The sequence below is a fragment of the Leuresthes tenuis genome, unplaced genomic scaffold (assembly GCF_036924035.1).
Source record: "Leuresthes tenuis unplaced genomic scaffold, fLeuTen1.0.hap1 SCAF_21, whole genome shotgun sequence".
In the NCBI taxonomy this organism is placed as follows: Eukaryota; Metazoa; Chordata; class Actinopteri; order Atheriniformes; family Atherinopsidae; genus Leuresthes; species Leuresthes tenuis.
In genome coordinates, this window is record NW_027325375.1 from 106,425 (window position 1) to 120,056 (window position 13,632).

At 41.0% G+C, this 13,632-nt stretch overlaps 1 protein-coding gene across 2 annotated transcripts in view; it reads left to right on the forward strand.

Moving 5' to 3' along the window:
- Positions 1-13,359, forward strand: part of amot (angiomotin) — a 48,774-nt gene extending 35,415 nt beyond the window's left edge. For both annotated transcript variants that reach the window (XM_072375664.1, XM_072375665.1), the window contains exons 7-12: positions 2,214-2,363; positions 4,073-4,269; positions 8,391-8,519; positions 10,327-10,565; positions 11,277-11,525; positions 12,579-13,359. In XM_072375664.1, coding sequence (XP_072231765.1) covers positions 2,214-2,363; positions 4,073-4,269; positions 8,391-8,519; positions 10,327-10,565; positions 11,277-11,525; positions 12,579-12,712 — 1,098 coding nt within the window. In that variant the 3' untranslated portion in view covers positions 12,713-13,359. The remainder of the gene's footprint in view (positions 1-2,213; positions 2,364-4,072; positions 4,270-8,390; positions 8,520-10,326; positions 10,566-11,276; positions 11,526-12,578) is intronic.
- The last annotated feature ends 273 nt before the right edge of the window (positions 13,360-13,632 follow it).

The window sequence follows — 13,632 nt, forward strand, 5'->3', positions numbered from 1 at the left end:
AAGGGTCCATCTGCCTGGACCAGCTGGGGCTGAGAGGACAGGAAAGAGGGGACAACAAGCAGCGTAACACCAGGCCAGAGACACCTGCTGAGAGAGAGAAACACAAGTTAATGACAGCAATGATGTCATCTGTACATGGAGGGAGGAGAGGTGCATCATGGGAGCTCCCCCAGCAGGCTGGGCCTATAGCAGCAGAACTATGGGATGTTTCAGGCTCACCTGAGCCATCCCTAACTATAAGCTTTATCAGAAAGGAAAGTTTCAGCCTGATCTTAAAGGTAGAGAGGGTGTCTGCTTCCTGAAGCCAAATTGGCAGCTGGTTCCACAGAGAGGGGCCTGATAACTGAAGGCTCTGCCTCCCATTCTGCTTTTAGGGGCCTGATAACTGAAGGCTCTGCCTCCCATTCTGCTTTTAGGGGCCTGATAACTGAAGGCTCTGCCTCCCATTCTGCTTTTAGGGGCCTGATAACTGAAGGCTCTGCCTCCCATTCTGCTTTTAGGGGCCTGATAACTGAAGGCTCTGCCTCCCATTCTGCTTTTAGGGGCATGATTACTGAAGGCTCTGCCTCCCATTCTGCTTTTAGGGGCCTGATAACTGAAGGCTCTGCCTCCCATTCTGCTTTTAGGGGCCTGATAACTGAAGGCTCTGCCTCCCATTCTGCTTTTAGGGGCCTGATAACTGAAGGCTCTGCCTCCCGTTCTGCTTTTAGGGGCCTGATAACTGAAGGCTCTGCCTCCCGTTCTGCTTTTAGGGGCCTGATAACTGAAGGCTCTGCCTCCCATTCTGCTTTTAGGGGCCTGATAACTGAAGGCTCTGCCTCCCATTCTGCTTTTAGGGGCCTGATAACTGAAGGCTCTGCCTCCCATTCTGCTTTTAGGGGCCTGATAACTGAAGGCTCTGCCTCCCATTCTGCTTTTAGGGGCCTGATAACTGAAGGCTCTGCCTCCCATTCTGCTTTTAGGGGCCTGATAACTGAAGGCTCTGCCTCCCATTCTGCTTTTAGGGGCCTGATAACTGAAGGCTCTGCCTCCCATTCTGCTTTTAGAAACTCTGGGAACCACAAGGAAACCTGCAGCCTGAGAGCAAAGTGCTCTGTTGGGGAAATATCCAACTGTGAGATCTTTAAGATGTGATGGAGCTCGGTCAGTTTTGGTCATATTATAAACATTTAATGACAATTCTCATTGTGGATCACCAGCACGTCATGAGCTGTTTCTCTTCAATTCTACAAATTGTTGCTGTGTACTGAAGTGTTTTCAACAAATAAGTGCAGAAGCAACATACAGCTATACATGCTCACACCAACCGGAAAGCTAAGATTCTTGGGATTCGATTAATCTCCGATAATTCCATCCATCAATTTTCTATAGCCGCTTAATCCAATTCAAGGTCGCTGGAGCCTATCCCAACTGTTGTTTGACAGGAGGCAGGGTACACTCTGGACAGGTTTGCAGTCCATCACAGGACAACCCAGAGACACACAACCACCCAGACTAACTCCTAGGGTTAATTTAGAGTCACCAGATAACCTAACATGCATGTTTTTGGACAGTCTGAGGAAGCCGGAGAACCCGGGGGGAAACCACATATGTATAAATTTCTCTGGTGCACCGCTATCGCTATGGAAACAGCAGGAAACAAGCACGTCTCCTATGAGTCTGAGCAGAGTAACACTAACAACCGGGTATCTTAACCACCATTTATTTATTTATCTGATCTGTATATTTAATTTGGATCATAATGGACTGGATTTGATTGTATTATAAATGGCTTTGTTGTAGACTGCAATATAAATAAATATTAATTGAATTTAATAAATGAAGATGGACTAAAGATTAGGAGATTGTGATATTAATCGAGGCAAACAGACTTTAGTTGAAGATTATTTAAAGAATGACTGTAAAATCAATTTTAAATTTGAGTTTAAAACAGTTGTTTGCAGAAAAATGTAGTTGCCAATAACGGATCATACCAAAAGGTTTAAGGTCAGAAAAAGTCTGTCATTATTTCTGACAGTTTCAACAGTTTTTATCAGCTTCCACCCAATTACTGGAATTACATTCAGTATGTAAAACCCATTAAAAAGTAAGTAACATTTCAGATAATGGTTCATTTCTGTTTCAAGATAATCCTCCATTATGATAAATAAATCAGCACAGATGAAGTGTTTATGTTAACACAAGTTTATTTTTGTCTGTATTTTTGTGTTTAGCTGAAGAAAAAGCAGGTTTACGTGGAGAAAGTAGAGAGGATGCAGCAGGCACTGGCTCAGCTGCAGGCAGCATGTGAAAAGCGAGAGCAGCTTGAACACAGACTCCGTACAAGACTGGAAAGAGAGCTCGAGTCACTGCGCATGCAGCAGGTAACACACTCGGATTCTGCTAAATGACTTTCCATTAAAAATAGAGACCATCAGCTAGTGTTATATATCGTCTCCTTCGACTTCCGGGTGACGACCCCGGAGTTATCTCGGGGTCTTAATTCGATCGTGAGTAACCCGATTTTAGTCAGATTAAGGTGTCTACATGAACTGAATAACTCAATCTTATTGTAATTTAGCCATTAATCCGATCCGATGGCATGCATGTAACCGCACTGAGTGTTACTCAGGAGTGAGTTATTATAATATAATATAAAATGAATACACACACATATATACACACATAATCCACTACATTTACAGACCAACAGGTGGAAACTTATGTACCAGAACAGAAACCAGCACAAACATGAAAGATCACATCTGCACTTAAAGACACTATATTGCCAAAAGTATTGGCTCATCTTCCTTTACATGCATATAAATTTAAGGGGCATCCCATTCTTAATCCATAGGGTTTAACCCTGTAAGACCTAGATATAGAAATAAATTAGCAACATGGGTTTAAAATTTGAAGGCCTCTGATGTAGAAATGAGAGAGTTTTCAGATTTTTTACATTTTAGTAAGTTTTTAGGGGCAACGTTGTTTTTAGTTGGGAGCAGAACTGTCTGAGGTACCACCTGCAGGCATTTCTCCCCGAATCAGATCAGCCATGGTCTGAGTTTCCAGAGTTTGTCCTTCTTTTCCTTCTCTGATACTGCCAAGATGTTTATCATAATAAAAGGAACACATGCACCCCCACAGAGCACTGACAGGTTCACATTCAAGACCATTTGCACCTGTCCCATTCACACCTGTCCCTGAACAATGCAACAGACATCCCCCCAATAATTGCAGAACATTCAGAAACTGTTTTTCTATCTCCTAATGCTACTAACTGCTGCGGTGGCAAAACTGAGATCATTTAGAAGTTAAAAAACTAACAAAAAAGTACAAAAATACAGGGAGTTTCAAATATCCCATACAATTGATTCATGTGTTTAACTATGGTCTAAGCCAGTGTTTCTCAATTCCGGTCCTCATGACCCTCCATCCTGCATGTTTTCGATGTTTCCCTCCTCCACCACACCTGATTCAAATGATCAGCTCATTACCAAGCTCTGCAGTGGCCTGATAAGGAGCCATTCATTTGAATCAGGTTTGGTGGAGGAGGGAAACATCGAAAACATGCAGGATGGAGGGTCATGAGGACCGGAATTGAGAAAAACTGGTCTAAGCTAAACTAAGTAAAAACTTAACAGAAAAGCACATTTAGCGCGTAGTTACAATGAATCATCAATAATGAGGAAAATGAGGAAAACCATTTCAAGGCAGATGCTGATATACCGACCCAGTATTTCAGCCTGTCGTGCATGATGTGATGTTCAGTATTATCAGTGGCTGAGGTCCAACATCAGTAACACAGTCATATCAAACACATAACGCTGTAATCAGAAGTGAGTTGAAAGCACAGAGCTTTGTAAATAGGACCATGTGATTAATTAATTTTGCACCATTTTCTTGGTGATCTGAAATGTTTTATTGAAGCACTTCTTTCATCTTGTTGCCTTTTTTCATCATCAAATGTTGTGATAAAATAAATACCTTTGAAAGGGTTCGATATTCTGTGTAATAAGCCATGATCATAATAATGAGAATAATAAGCTATTGCTTCCATTTTTTTTCTTCTTGCCACATTCAACCCTCTCAGCGTCAGGGAATGTCTCAGACCAGTGGTGTGGTCCCATCTGAGTATAATGCCACAGCCTTAATGGAGCACCTCAGAGAGAAAGAGGAGCGAATTCTGGCTCTGGAGGCTGACATGACCAAGTGGGAGCAGAAGTACTTGGAGGAGAGTGTAATGAGGCAGTTTGCCCTGGATGCTGCATCATCTGTTGCAACTCAGAGGTGTGTGTTTCTGCAGTGGGAAAGTTTTGGATTTATGTTAACAGTTACAGTATTTTGAATTAAAAAGGCAGTTTCTAATTTGCTGTTGTCATAAGACACCGGAGATAGAATGCAGTTATTTTCACACAAAGAAATATAACAAAGTTCTCTACAGCTGAAAACTGTGCACTGCTCTTTTTATGCAATTCTAGGGTGAACTTGTAAGTTCTACCCATTTCTTTATATGACACCCTAGTTCTCTCAAGGAATAATGATTTCACAGGTTGGTTTTCTTGTCATATTGGACCAATATGTATATATATACATATATATATATATATACATATTGGGTCGGGGTCCAGACAAGAAACACTAAGGGAGATGAAAACATGTGTGCTCAGAGCTGTATTCAGTATATCCAGTGTTAAATCTCTTAGCTTACAGACAGAGGACGGCTACCTAAATTTTACTCCAGTAGAACTTGACTCTCTTGTTGACAGCACTACAGCTTCAATGCGTACAACACTGGACAATGTTGCCCCTCTGAAAAGGAAGGTAATCAGTCAGAGGAGGTTGGCTCCTTGGTATAATTCACAACTGCTTTAAAGCAGACTGAAGAAAGCTGGAGAGACAGTGGCGTTCCTCTAATTTAGAAGAGTCTCAATTAATCTGGAAAGATAGTTTAATAACATATAAGAAAGCCCTTCATAAAGCTAGAACTGCTTATTATTCATCGTTGATAGAAGAGAATAAGAATAATCCCAGGTTTCTCTTCAGCGCTGTAGCCAGAATAATCCCAGGTTTCTTTTCAGCGCTGTAGTCAGGCTGACAAAGAGTCCGAGCTCTGTTGAGCCATGTATTCCTTTAACTCTCAGCAGTGATGATTTCATGAGATTCTTCATCAATTAAATTGTTTCTATCAGAGAGAAGATTAATGGAATCCTTCCCATTATTATCACTCATGTATCATCAAGTAGAGCAGCTTCAGAAGTATCTTTAGGACCTGATTTGTATTTAAACGGCTTCTGTCCAGTCAAACTTTAATAGTTTAATCTAAACCATCAACATGTATTTTAGACCTGATCTCAACCAGATTGCAGATTACCCCCTTGATCAACATTTTGACATTGGATTTGAAAGTGTTCGGGTTGGACTTTGGTTAATTTTTTCAGTTATTCTATTTTTTGTTGTGTTTTTGTTTTCATTTATTCTGTTCTGTGGTCTTCATGTTTAACTCAGCTGTGTTAATTGTCTCAGTTCCATTCACTAATCAGTTCTCCACAGTATTTAAGCAACCAGTTTTATCTCAGTCATCTCCTCACTTTTACAACCTCTTGTTCAGTTTCTACTTTCTTGTTTCATTTGAGCTTCTGGTTAGTCTTGTCTTCTCTTGTTATAGTTTGTCAGTGTTTTGGTTTTCGTTTTTCTCCAGTTTTTTTCAGTATTTCTGGCTCTGCCACGCTTTTTGGTTTTCAAGCAGTAAATGTGTTCAGGTCACCTCCAACCTCCTGTTATCATCTCATCATCTGCTGGTCTGCATGTGGGTCCTTCATCAGCACACCTAACAAAAAGGCTATGTGCCACAAATGTTTGAGGTTGCTGTAATTTAACCTTGTGGTGGAAATCTGAAATTAAGCTGTATTTTAACAAATGTTTAGTATATCCTTTGCAAAGGGGTCAGATAAATACAGAATGCCATGAAGTCTGCATGAGTTCCTACATGTGTCTGATGGAGAAGCGCAAGGTCTCTCAGTATTTAAGTACTTCACGATCAAGAATTGGATTTGCCACTTCCAAGTTGTAAAACAAATCTGTCTCTTCAAACAATTCCAGAAACCACTCCTGTCACTTAGGAATGCACTATACTAACACACGAACACTAGAGTTAAACATGCATAAAGAAAACACTTCTACATAGATAGAAAAGTATATAAAAAAGTTGAATAACAACAAATAATTAACTTTTCTACTACAAACTTTAGTTGAAAAACCTACTCTTGATTCAGTATTAGCTAATTATGGACCTATATCCAATCTCCCTTTTTTGTCTAAAGTTCTTGAAAAATAGTTGCAGCTCAACTTTGTGATCATTTCCACAGAAATAATCTGTTAGAAGAGTTTCAGTCAGGATTCAGAGTTCATCATAGCACAGAAACAGCACTGGTGAAAGTTACCAATGATCTCCTCTTAGCCTCTGATAGCGGACTTGTTTCTTGTCCTGTTGGATCTCAGAGCTGCATTTGATACGATCGATCACAGCATTCTGTTACAGAGACTTGAACATGTTATTGGGATTAAAGGGACTGCATTAGGCTGGTTTAAGTCATATTTATCTGATAGATTCCAGTTTGTTCTTGGAAATGAAGAATCTTCCTCAAACACCAGAGTAAGTCATGGAGTTCCTCAGGGTTCTGTGCTTGGACCAATTCTTTTTACTTTATACATGCTTCCATTAGGTAACATTATCAGACAGCATGGCATAAATTTCCATTGTTATGCTGATGATACTCAGCTGTACTTATCTATGAAACCAGATGAAACCAATAGGTTGGTCAGACTACAAGCCTGTCTTAAAGACATAAAGACCTGGATGACTCATAACTTTCTGCTTCTAAATTCAGACAAACTGAAGTTGTTCTCTTTGGACCTGAGCGCTTCAGGGAGAAATTATCTAGTTATATAGTTACTCTAGATGGTATTTCCTTGGCTTCAAGTACTACAGTGAGGAACCTTGGAGTTATTTCTGACCAGGATCTGTCCTCTGACTCTCATATAAAACAGGTTTCTGCCTTCTTTCACCTTCGTAATATTGTTAAAATCAGGAACATCCTGTCTCAGGGTGATGCAGAGAAACTGCAGAGTTCTGCTGAGATCTAACAGCAGAGATCATGTTTCTCCAGTTTTAGCTTCTCTTCATTGGCTCCCTGTTAGATTCAGAATAGAATTTAAGGTTCTTCTCCTCACATATAAAGCTCTTAATGACCGAGCTCCATCATATCTTAAAGATCTCACAGTTGGATATTTCCCCAACAGAGCACTTTGCTCTCAGGCTACAGGTTTCCTTGTGGTTCCCAGAGTTTCTAAAAGCAGAATGGGAGGCAGAGCCTTCAGTTATCAGGCCCCTAAAAGCAGAATGGGAGGCAGAGCCTTCAGTTATCAGGCCCCTAAAAGCAGAATGGGAGGCAGAGCCTTCAGTTATCAGGCCCCTAAAAGCAGAATGGGAGGCAGAGCCTTCAGTTATCAGGCCCCTAAAAGCAGAATGGGAGGCAGAGCCTTCAGTTATCAGGCCCCTCTCTGTGGAACCAGCTGCCAATTTGGCTTCAGGAAGCAGACACCCTCTCTACCTTTAAGGTTAGGCTTAAACTTTCCTTTCTGATAAAGCTTATAGTTAGGGATGGCTCAGGTGAGCCTGAAACATCCCATAGTTCTGCAGCTATAGGCCCAGCCTGCTGGGGGAGCTCCCATGATGCACCTCTCCTCCCTCCATGTACAGATGACATCATTGTTGTTATTAACTTGTGTTTCTCTCTCTCAGCAGGTATCCCTGGCCTGGTGTTATGTGTTTGTTGTCCCATCTTTCCTGAGGGGCAGGTATCCCTTACCCAGAGTAGTTTATCTTCATTGCACAGTCTCAACATTCCCACTGAAATTTCTTTAATAATTTATTCTCATTAAAAATTTTGGAACAAGTTTGGAAACAACACAACAAAGTGATAGTTGTGTAGCAGTCTGTCTGAATTGAACTGCAACTTTTTTCTCTTGAACCATGGCTATTTAAGGAAAAAACAAAGGAATTCTCAAAGTTTTGTCATAAAGTGATCTGGCATTTGTGTTTTGGGTGTAAAATCTGGTCATTTTGGTTTTTCACTGGAAAGCTCTCTATAAATGCTGTCCATATATTTCAGAATGTTGGGTTTGGCACACCTCTTGAATTAAAACACACTGTCATACTTGTTGCCAAGGATTTACCACTATGAACAGTCCAAGGGTTCCCTGCACATGTCAGCCTTTTATTTGTTTTCTTAAAGGCTTTGATAAAGTTGAATTCAATTGTAATAACAATAAAACGCAAAGATGCTCTCATGATGATCAATGAAGGAACCAAAACTCTTTTGACTTTTACTTTGATTTGTGTCCTGCAGGGATACATCCGTAGCAGGGATCAACCACTCCCCAAGCAGCAGCTATGATACCTCTGTGGAGGCTCGAATTCAGAAGGAAGAGGAGGAGATTCTCATGGCCAATCGGCGTTGTCTGGACATGGAAAGCAGGTAAATACCAAAATATAGACAGCCTCTTCAATACCTAGTTCTGGTAATGTCATAATCTACGGTGACCAGATGTCCTTTTTACATGTCCTCTTTTTGAGAGCTAAAACTAGCATCTGGCCGGGACTTTTTCTTTATCTTAGCCTCAGATGTGTTTCCATTGGATTTGTGTTACATTTCACTCCCCATACTCACGTATTATTATACACTCGCTCTCCTCCCAACCTTCCAGCATAGATTGATTGGAAGAGAGATGGGGAAGGCCAGGGTCTGTGTTTTTATGTTCTTCTTACACAGTCTCAGATTATATAGGGAATTATCATCATTGGTCGATCACCTTCTCTCTTCAAACATTCAACTAGTCAGCACTATGATGAGCACCAAAGACTGGACCAGTCAGCACCAGTTTCTTTGTTTACAACAGATCCATCCAGATGAACTACAGGAAAAATACTCATATTTTTGCATGTGAAGCTCAGTGCATGAGATGCAAAGCAATGGCCAACTTATTCATTTTCTCATTTTAATCTGTGGCCGTATAAAGGTGTTGGTGTTTTTTGATTTTTTATATTTTTTTATTGTTACTGCTTTATAAATGGGCAAACATTGAGTAGAAAGAATTAACACCTGTTAAATGTTGTCATCTTAAAGCACCACACTGAATGCTACAGCAAGATATTTTTTTACACTTAATTTAATCTTTGGCCAAAGAATAAATAAATAAGACAAGTTCAATTCAATTTAATTCAGTTTTATTTATATAACGCCAAATTAAAAAAAGGCTGCCATTCCTGAACACTTCAACATTGAGTCGTGATCTTGGGCTCTAATGAAAGGTTACACCTGGGACTGTCCTGTCCTACATCCAGATCCTCTGTCAGTATTACTGACAAAGAGTAACAGAAGCACAAACAATCAGAGCTTAGTGCATACAATAAAAGTCCAAACAAATAGTTTGGTCAAAATGCAATTAGTTTATATGCATAAATAATGACATCACACAACACTGAACACTATTCACAATTTCTATCGACATTATGTGCTGTTGGCAGCACAGGGGCACCTCACATGTGCTACACTTCACAGGAGCCTTGGTCTGGCACTGTCTGCACCTCCAGCTGTGCTGCGTCCTGATACGTGCACAGGTTTGTGATGACTGGCAAGAGATGGTCCGGGCTCAGCTGAGGTGGTCGACCCGTCTCTGCCAACTCCAAGGCTGAGGTCTCCCTGAATGCCTTCTGGTGCACAGGAACCTCACCTCTGTTTCTGCCATGTTCTTTGTGCAAAATGCATTCACAAAAGCCATGTCCATGAAGTGGTAGAAGAAGGTCTCCTGCTCCAAGACCTTTTTGTATCTTATCAGGCCATCTGACCCCCCCCAAGTACCTAAAAGGACAGTTGGAAAAAGAAAAATGGTATCAAAATATTCCCAGCACATAAATTATTACATTTCAAAAGGCAGAAAACATCCCCACTCCCCCAACCCCCGAGCATTTTGTAGATGCAGTTTCTTTTGTAAAGTCGGACCCTCTGTTCATCTGTACTTCTGAGATACTCTGCCTCTCTGAGGTGCTCTTTTTTATAGCCAGTCATGTTACTGACCTGTCACCAGTTGCACCGTGTTCCTCCAGCTGTTTTAGTACTTCTTACTTCTCCAGCCTTTTGTTGGCCCCATCCAAACCTTTTTTTATCTGTATAGCTGCTATTACATTTTGCATTTAGTGTCACAGTTTTTCTGGAACTGGAGCAAGTCTCAGTTATTCACTCACTGTCATGTAGTAACCTAGAGTCTCTGCTCCCCTCTATCCAGGATAAAGAATCTCCATGCCCAGATTATTGAGAAGGATGCCATGATCAAGGTGCTGCACCAGCGCTCCAGGAAAGAGCCCATCAAGTCCGATGCCCAATCTGCGATGAGGCCATCCAAATCTCTAATGTCCATCTCCAACTCAGGCTCTGGTGGCTCAGGGCTTCTGTCACACAATCTCGGGCTAAGTAGCTCACCAATCACAGAAGAACGCAAGGACTCCAGCTGGAAGGGCAGCCTGGGTGAGAAGCAGCTGTTTTTTTCAGATGTGACACATAAGCCCCCTTCAGATGTGAGAAAACTGACATCATGAGTTAAAACTAGGACATTAAATCACCTCGACGTTGGTCACATTCATCTGCGTTTCTTGTTGCTTCATTCAGATTCACCTGCAGTGGTGTAGAGGAGAGCAAAGAACAGTATCACCACACTCCTTTCACAGGGAGCGTGTTCCTACAGTAACGGTTCACATGACACAATGATGTAAAACACCAAGAATGCAAAGGATCACCTCAGAATATCTTCATATACCTTTCACAGCATCTGTGTTCAGTGGAGCTGAAGTACTGACCGAGGAGCTGCTCCAGATAATAAAAAACCTTTTTAAGTTTTCACAGCATCAGTATTTATTTGATTTAGCAGATTATATACCAAACTGAGACTTAGTTAGACTGAGTTACACCATCCGTTAAGGTGAGCATGTGCATTTTAGACTTGTGCTGTGTAGAAAGCATTAAGCATTAAGCATTAAGCCGGACCAACCCAGTGAGGCTGCTGTGTAAAGTTTGGACAAAGAGGCCTGAGTGGAAATCATTCGCAGATGATGTCTAACACATTCATTCCTGTGGGAGTAATGTCAGAAAAGGTCTTTGGCAGCTGATATGGAACTTTGGTTGATGAATTATCAATGGTCTGATTGTTTTTGATGAAAATCTGTTTTCTGGGTTCTTAAGGGGTTCTGCTGGGTCCAGAGTGTCGGACAGAGTCTCTGAGGACAGAGTCAATCTCTTCATCCCCTTCGCCGGTACTTTCTTCAACCCCAATGACTGCAGGCCACTCGAAGACAGGCAGCAGGGACAGCTGCATGCAGACTGATAAGAATCAGTGTCAGGACAGCAGCAAGACCAGCGCCTCTCAGAGTATGACCCTGCCGGCTCTGCTGTCCAGAACCAGCCCAGTTTACATCCCCGACCGCTTAGCAGGTCAGCGCACACTATCTGCCAGTCACTATTTCTTAAAGTGGGGAAATATGAATAAATTAAATAATAAATTTAACACGTTTTCGAGGCGCCTCTGTCAGGAAACAATCAGCTGTTCCACCTGATCAGTGCGTTTCCTGTTTTCTTCACTAAGTGTTTACACGATATCTGAAGAATCTGCAGAGAACGCTCAGCTTTGATGCTTTATAAAGGACTGAAAGCAGTTTTTCTTTCATCTGTGAGTTGAATCGTCTTTTTTTAGAGACGATGCTCAGTCGAATCTTTCTGTATCAGTTGTAGTATCAGTCCTCCGGTTTATCAGACAACACGTTTATTTTAAGTGTCAAGTAGAGAAATTGTTCCTTATGTTCTGTTTTACAAAGTTATGAATTTGGAAATAAAAGCTGTGACACCAGAATGAGTATCTGACTGTGACCCTCCAACACTGGTGATTCTATCATTTAGTCTATAAACCAGGACAAATGACCGCATCATATTCAGTCCATGCAGAATGATTGAAGGTAGCGTTTTGCTGATGTGATTCAGTCCCACTGGCTGTTTTCCAGGTTGCAGAATAAGAGGAACTTCCAATCTACAACAACAGTTTACAGACAGATTGTATTGAAGCAATGCTGACTCATCATTTTTGAGCTGTTTATAATGCTGACTCATCATTTTTGAGCTGTTTATAATGCTGACTCATCATTTTTGAGCTGTTTATAATGCTGACTCATCATTTTTGAGCTGTTTATAATGCTGACTCATCATTTTTGAGCTGTTTATAATGCTGACTCGTCATTTTTGAGCTGTTTATAATGCTGACTCATCATTTTTGAGCTGTTTATAATGCTGACTCATCATTTTTGAGCTGTTTATAATGCTGACTCATCATTTTTGAGCTGTTTATAATGCTGACTCGTCATTTTTGAGCTGTTTATAATGCTGACTCATCATTTTTGAGCTGTTTATAATGCTGACTCATCATTTTTGAGCTGTTTATAATGCTGACTCGTCATTTTTTAGCTGTTTATAACGGTGTTTGTCATTTTTGTGCAGATGTCCCAGTGTTTCACAGCAGCATCCTCGAGCGGAGGTTTCCTGTCCAATCCCATCCAGAGCAACAAGCTCATCCTTCAGCTCCACCTACCCAACAGGAGGTCGACGCAGACATGGTGGAGATCCTCATCTGACCCCCTGGTCTCAAGAGAAAAACATTAACCAAAAAACATGGATGGCAGTGCTTTTACAACAGAAAAGTGACCCATCCTGTCTGAGCCTCGTCTCTATCGGCCTTTAGTTTTCATTCCAGCCTGAAGGAGAACGAAGGAGATCAGAACACTTTTCTGGTCTCAGTATTCTTACAGTTTATTTAAACTCATGTTTATCTTTCTAATGCAGCTTCATTTGGTCCATATTATGCCACCTTGTTCAGAAGAAAAGGATTTTTACTTTTGACTGCGTTTCTTCCAAACACACACTAACTTTAGGCCGTGGCAGATAAAACACTTTGTCAGGTTTCAGCTGAATGCAGTTTGTTGACCTGCAGGGTTCAGGGTCACATTACTTCCTAACTCCAATAGCTTTTATCTTTGCCTCAGCTGCTTAAGCTTGTGATTTGTTACTGTTTTGTGCAGCATTCAGATAAATTGTGGGGAGTGCTTCTTTAGTAATCTGAGTAAACATAATTCTGGTTAATACAGGTTTGAGCTTCATCGGACCAAGCATTTATTGCCCAATTTAATCTGAAATGAGTGTTTCCTTGTTTTCTGTATTACTATAAGAAGTCTGACATGTGGTATCATATCTATGGTTTCCTGTTATTTTCATAATCATTTTCAAAGTGAATAAATAAATATTGTGTTCTACGTTAGTCACATGACACAAAACCTTTTTCTTAACCATCCAGCCAAATATGAGCGATTACTCCGTAGATAAACCCAGCTTTGATCATTTTAAAGAAGTGAGGGGTGCTCTCTGCTCTGAGGCCTTCAGCCTTCACTGTGCAGAGTTGGCTGTTCATCAGATATATTCATGGTTTGTATGAATGCACACAGACAGTCCTGTATCCTCCTAACATCTACACTGCTGTACTTTACTGCTGCCCTTCAAA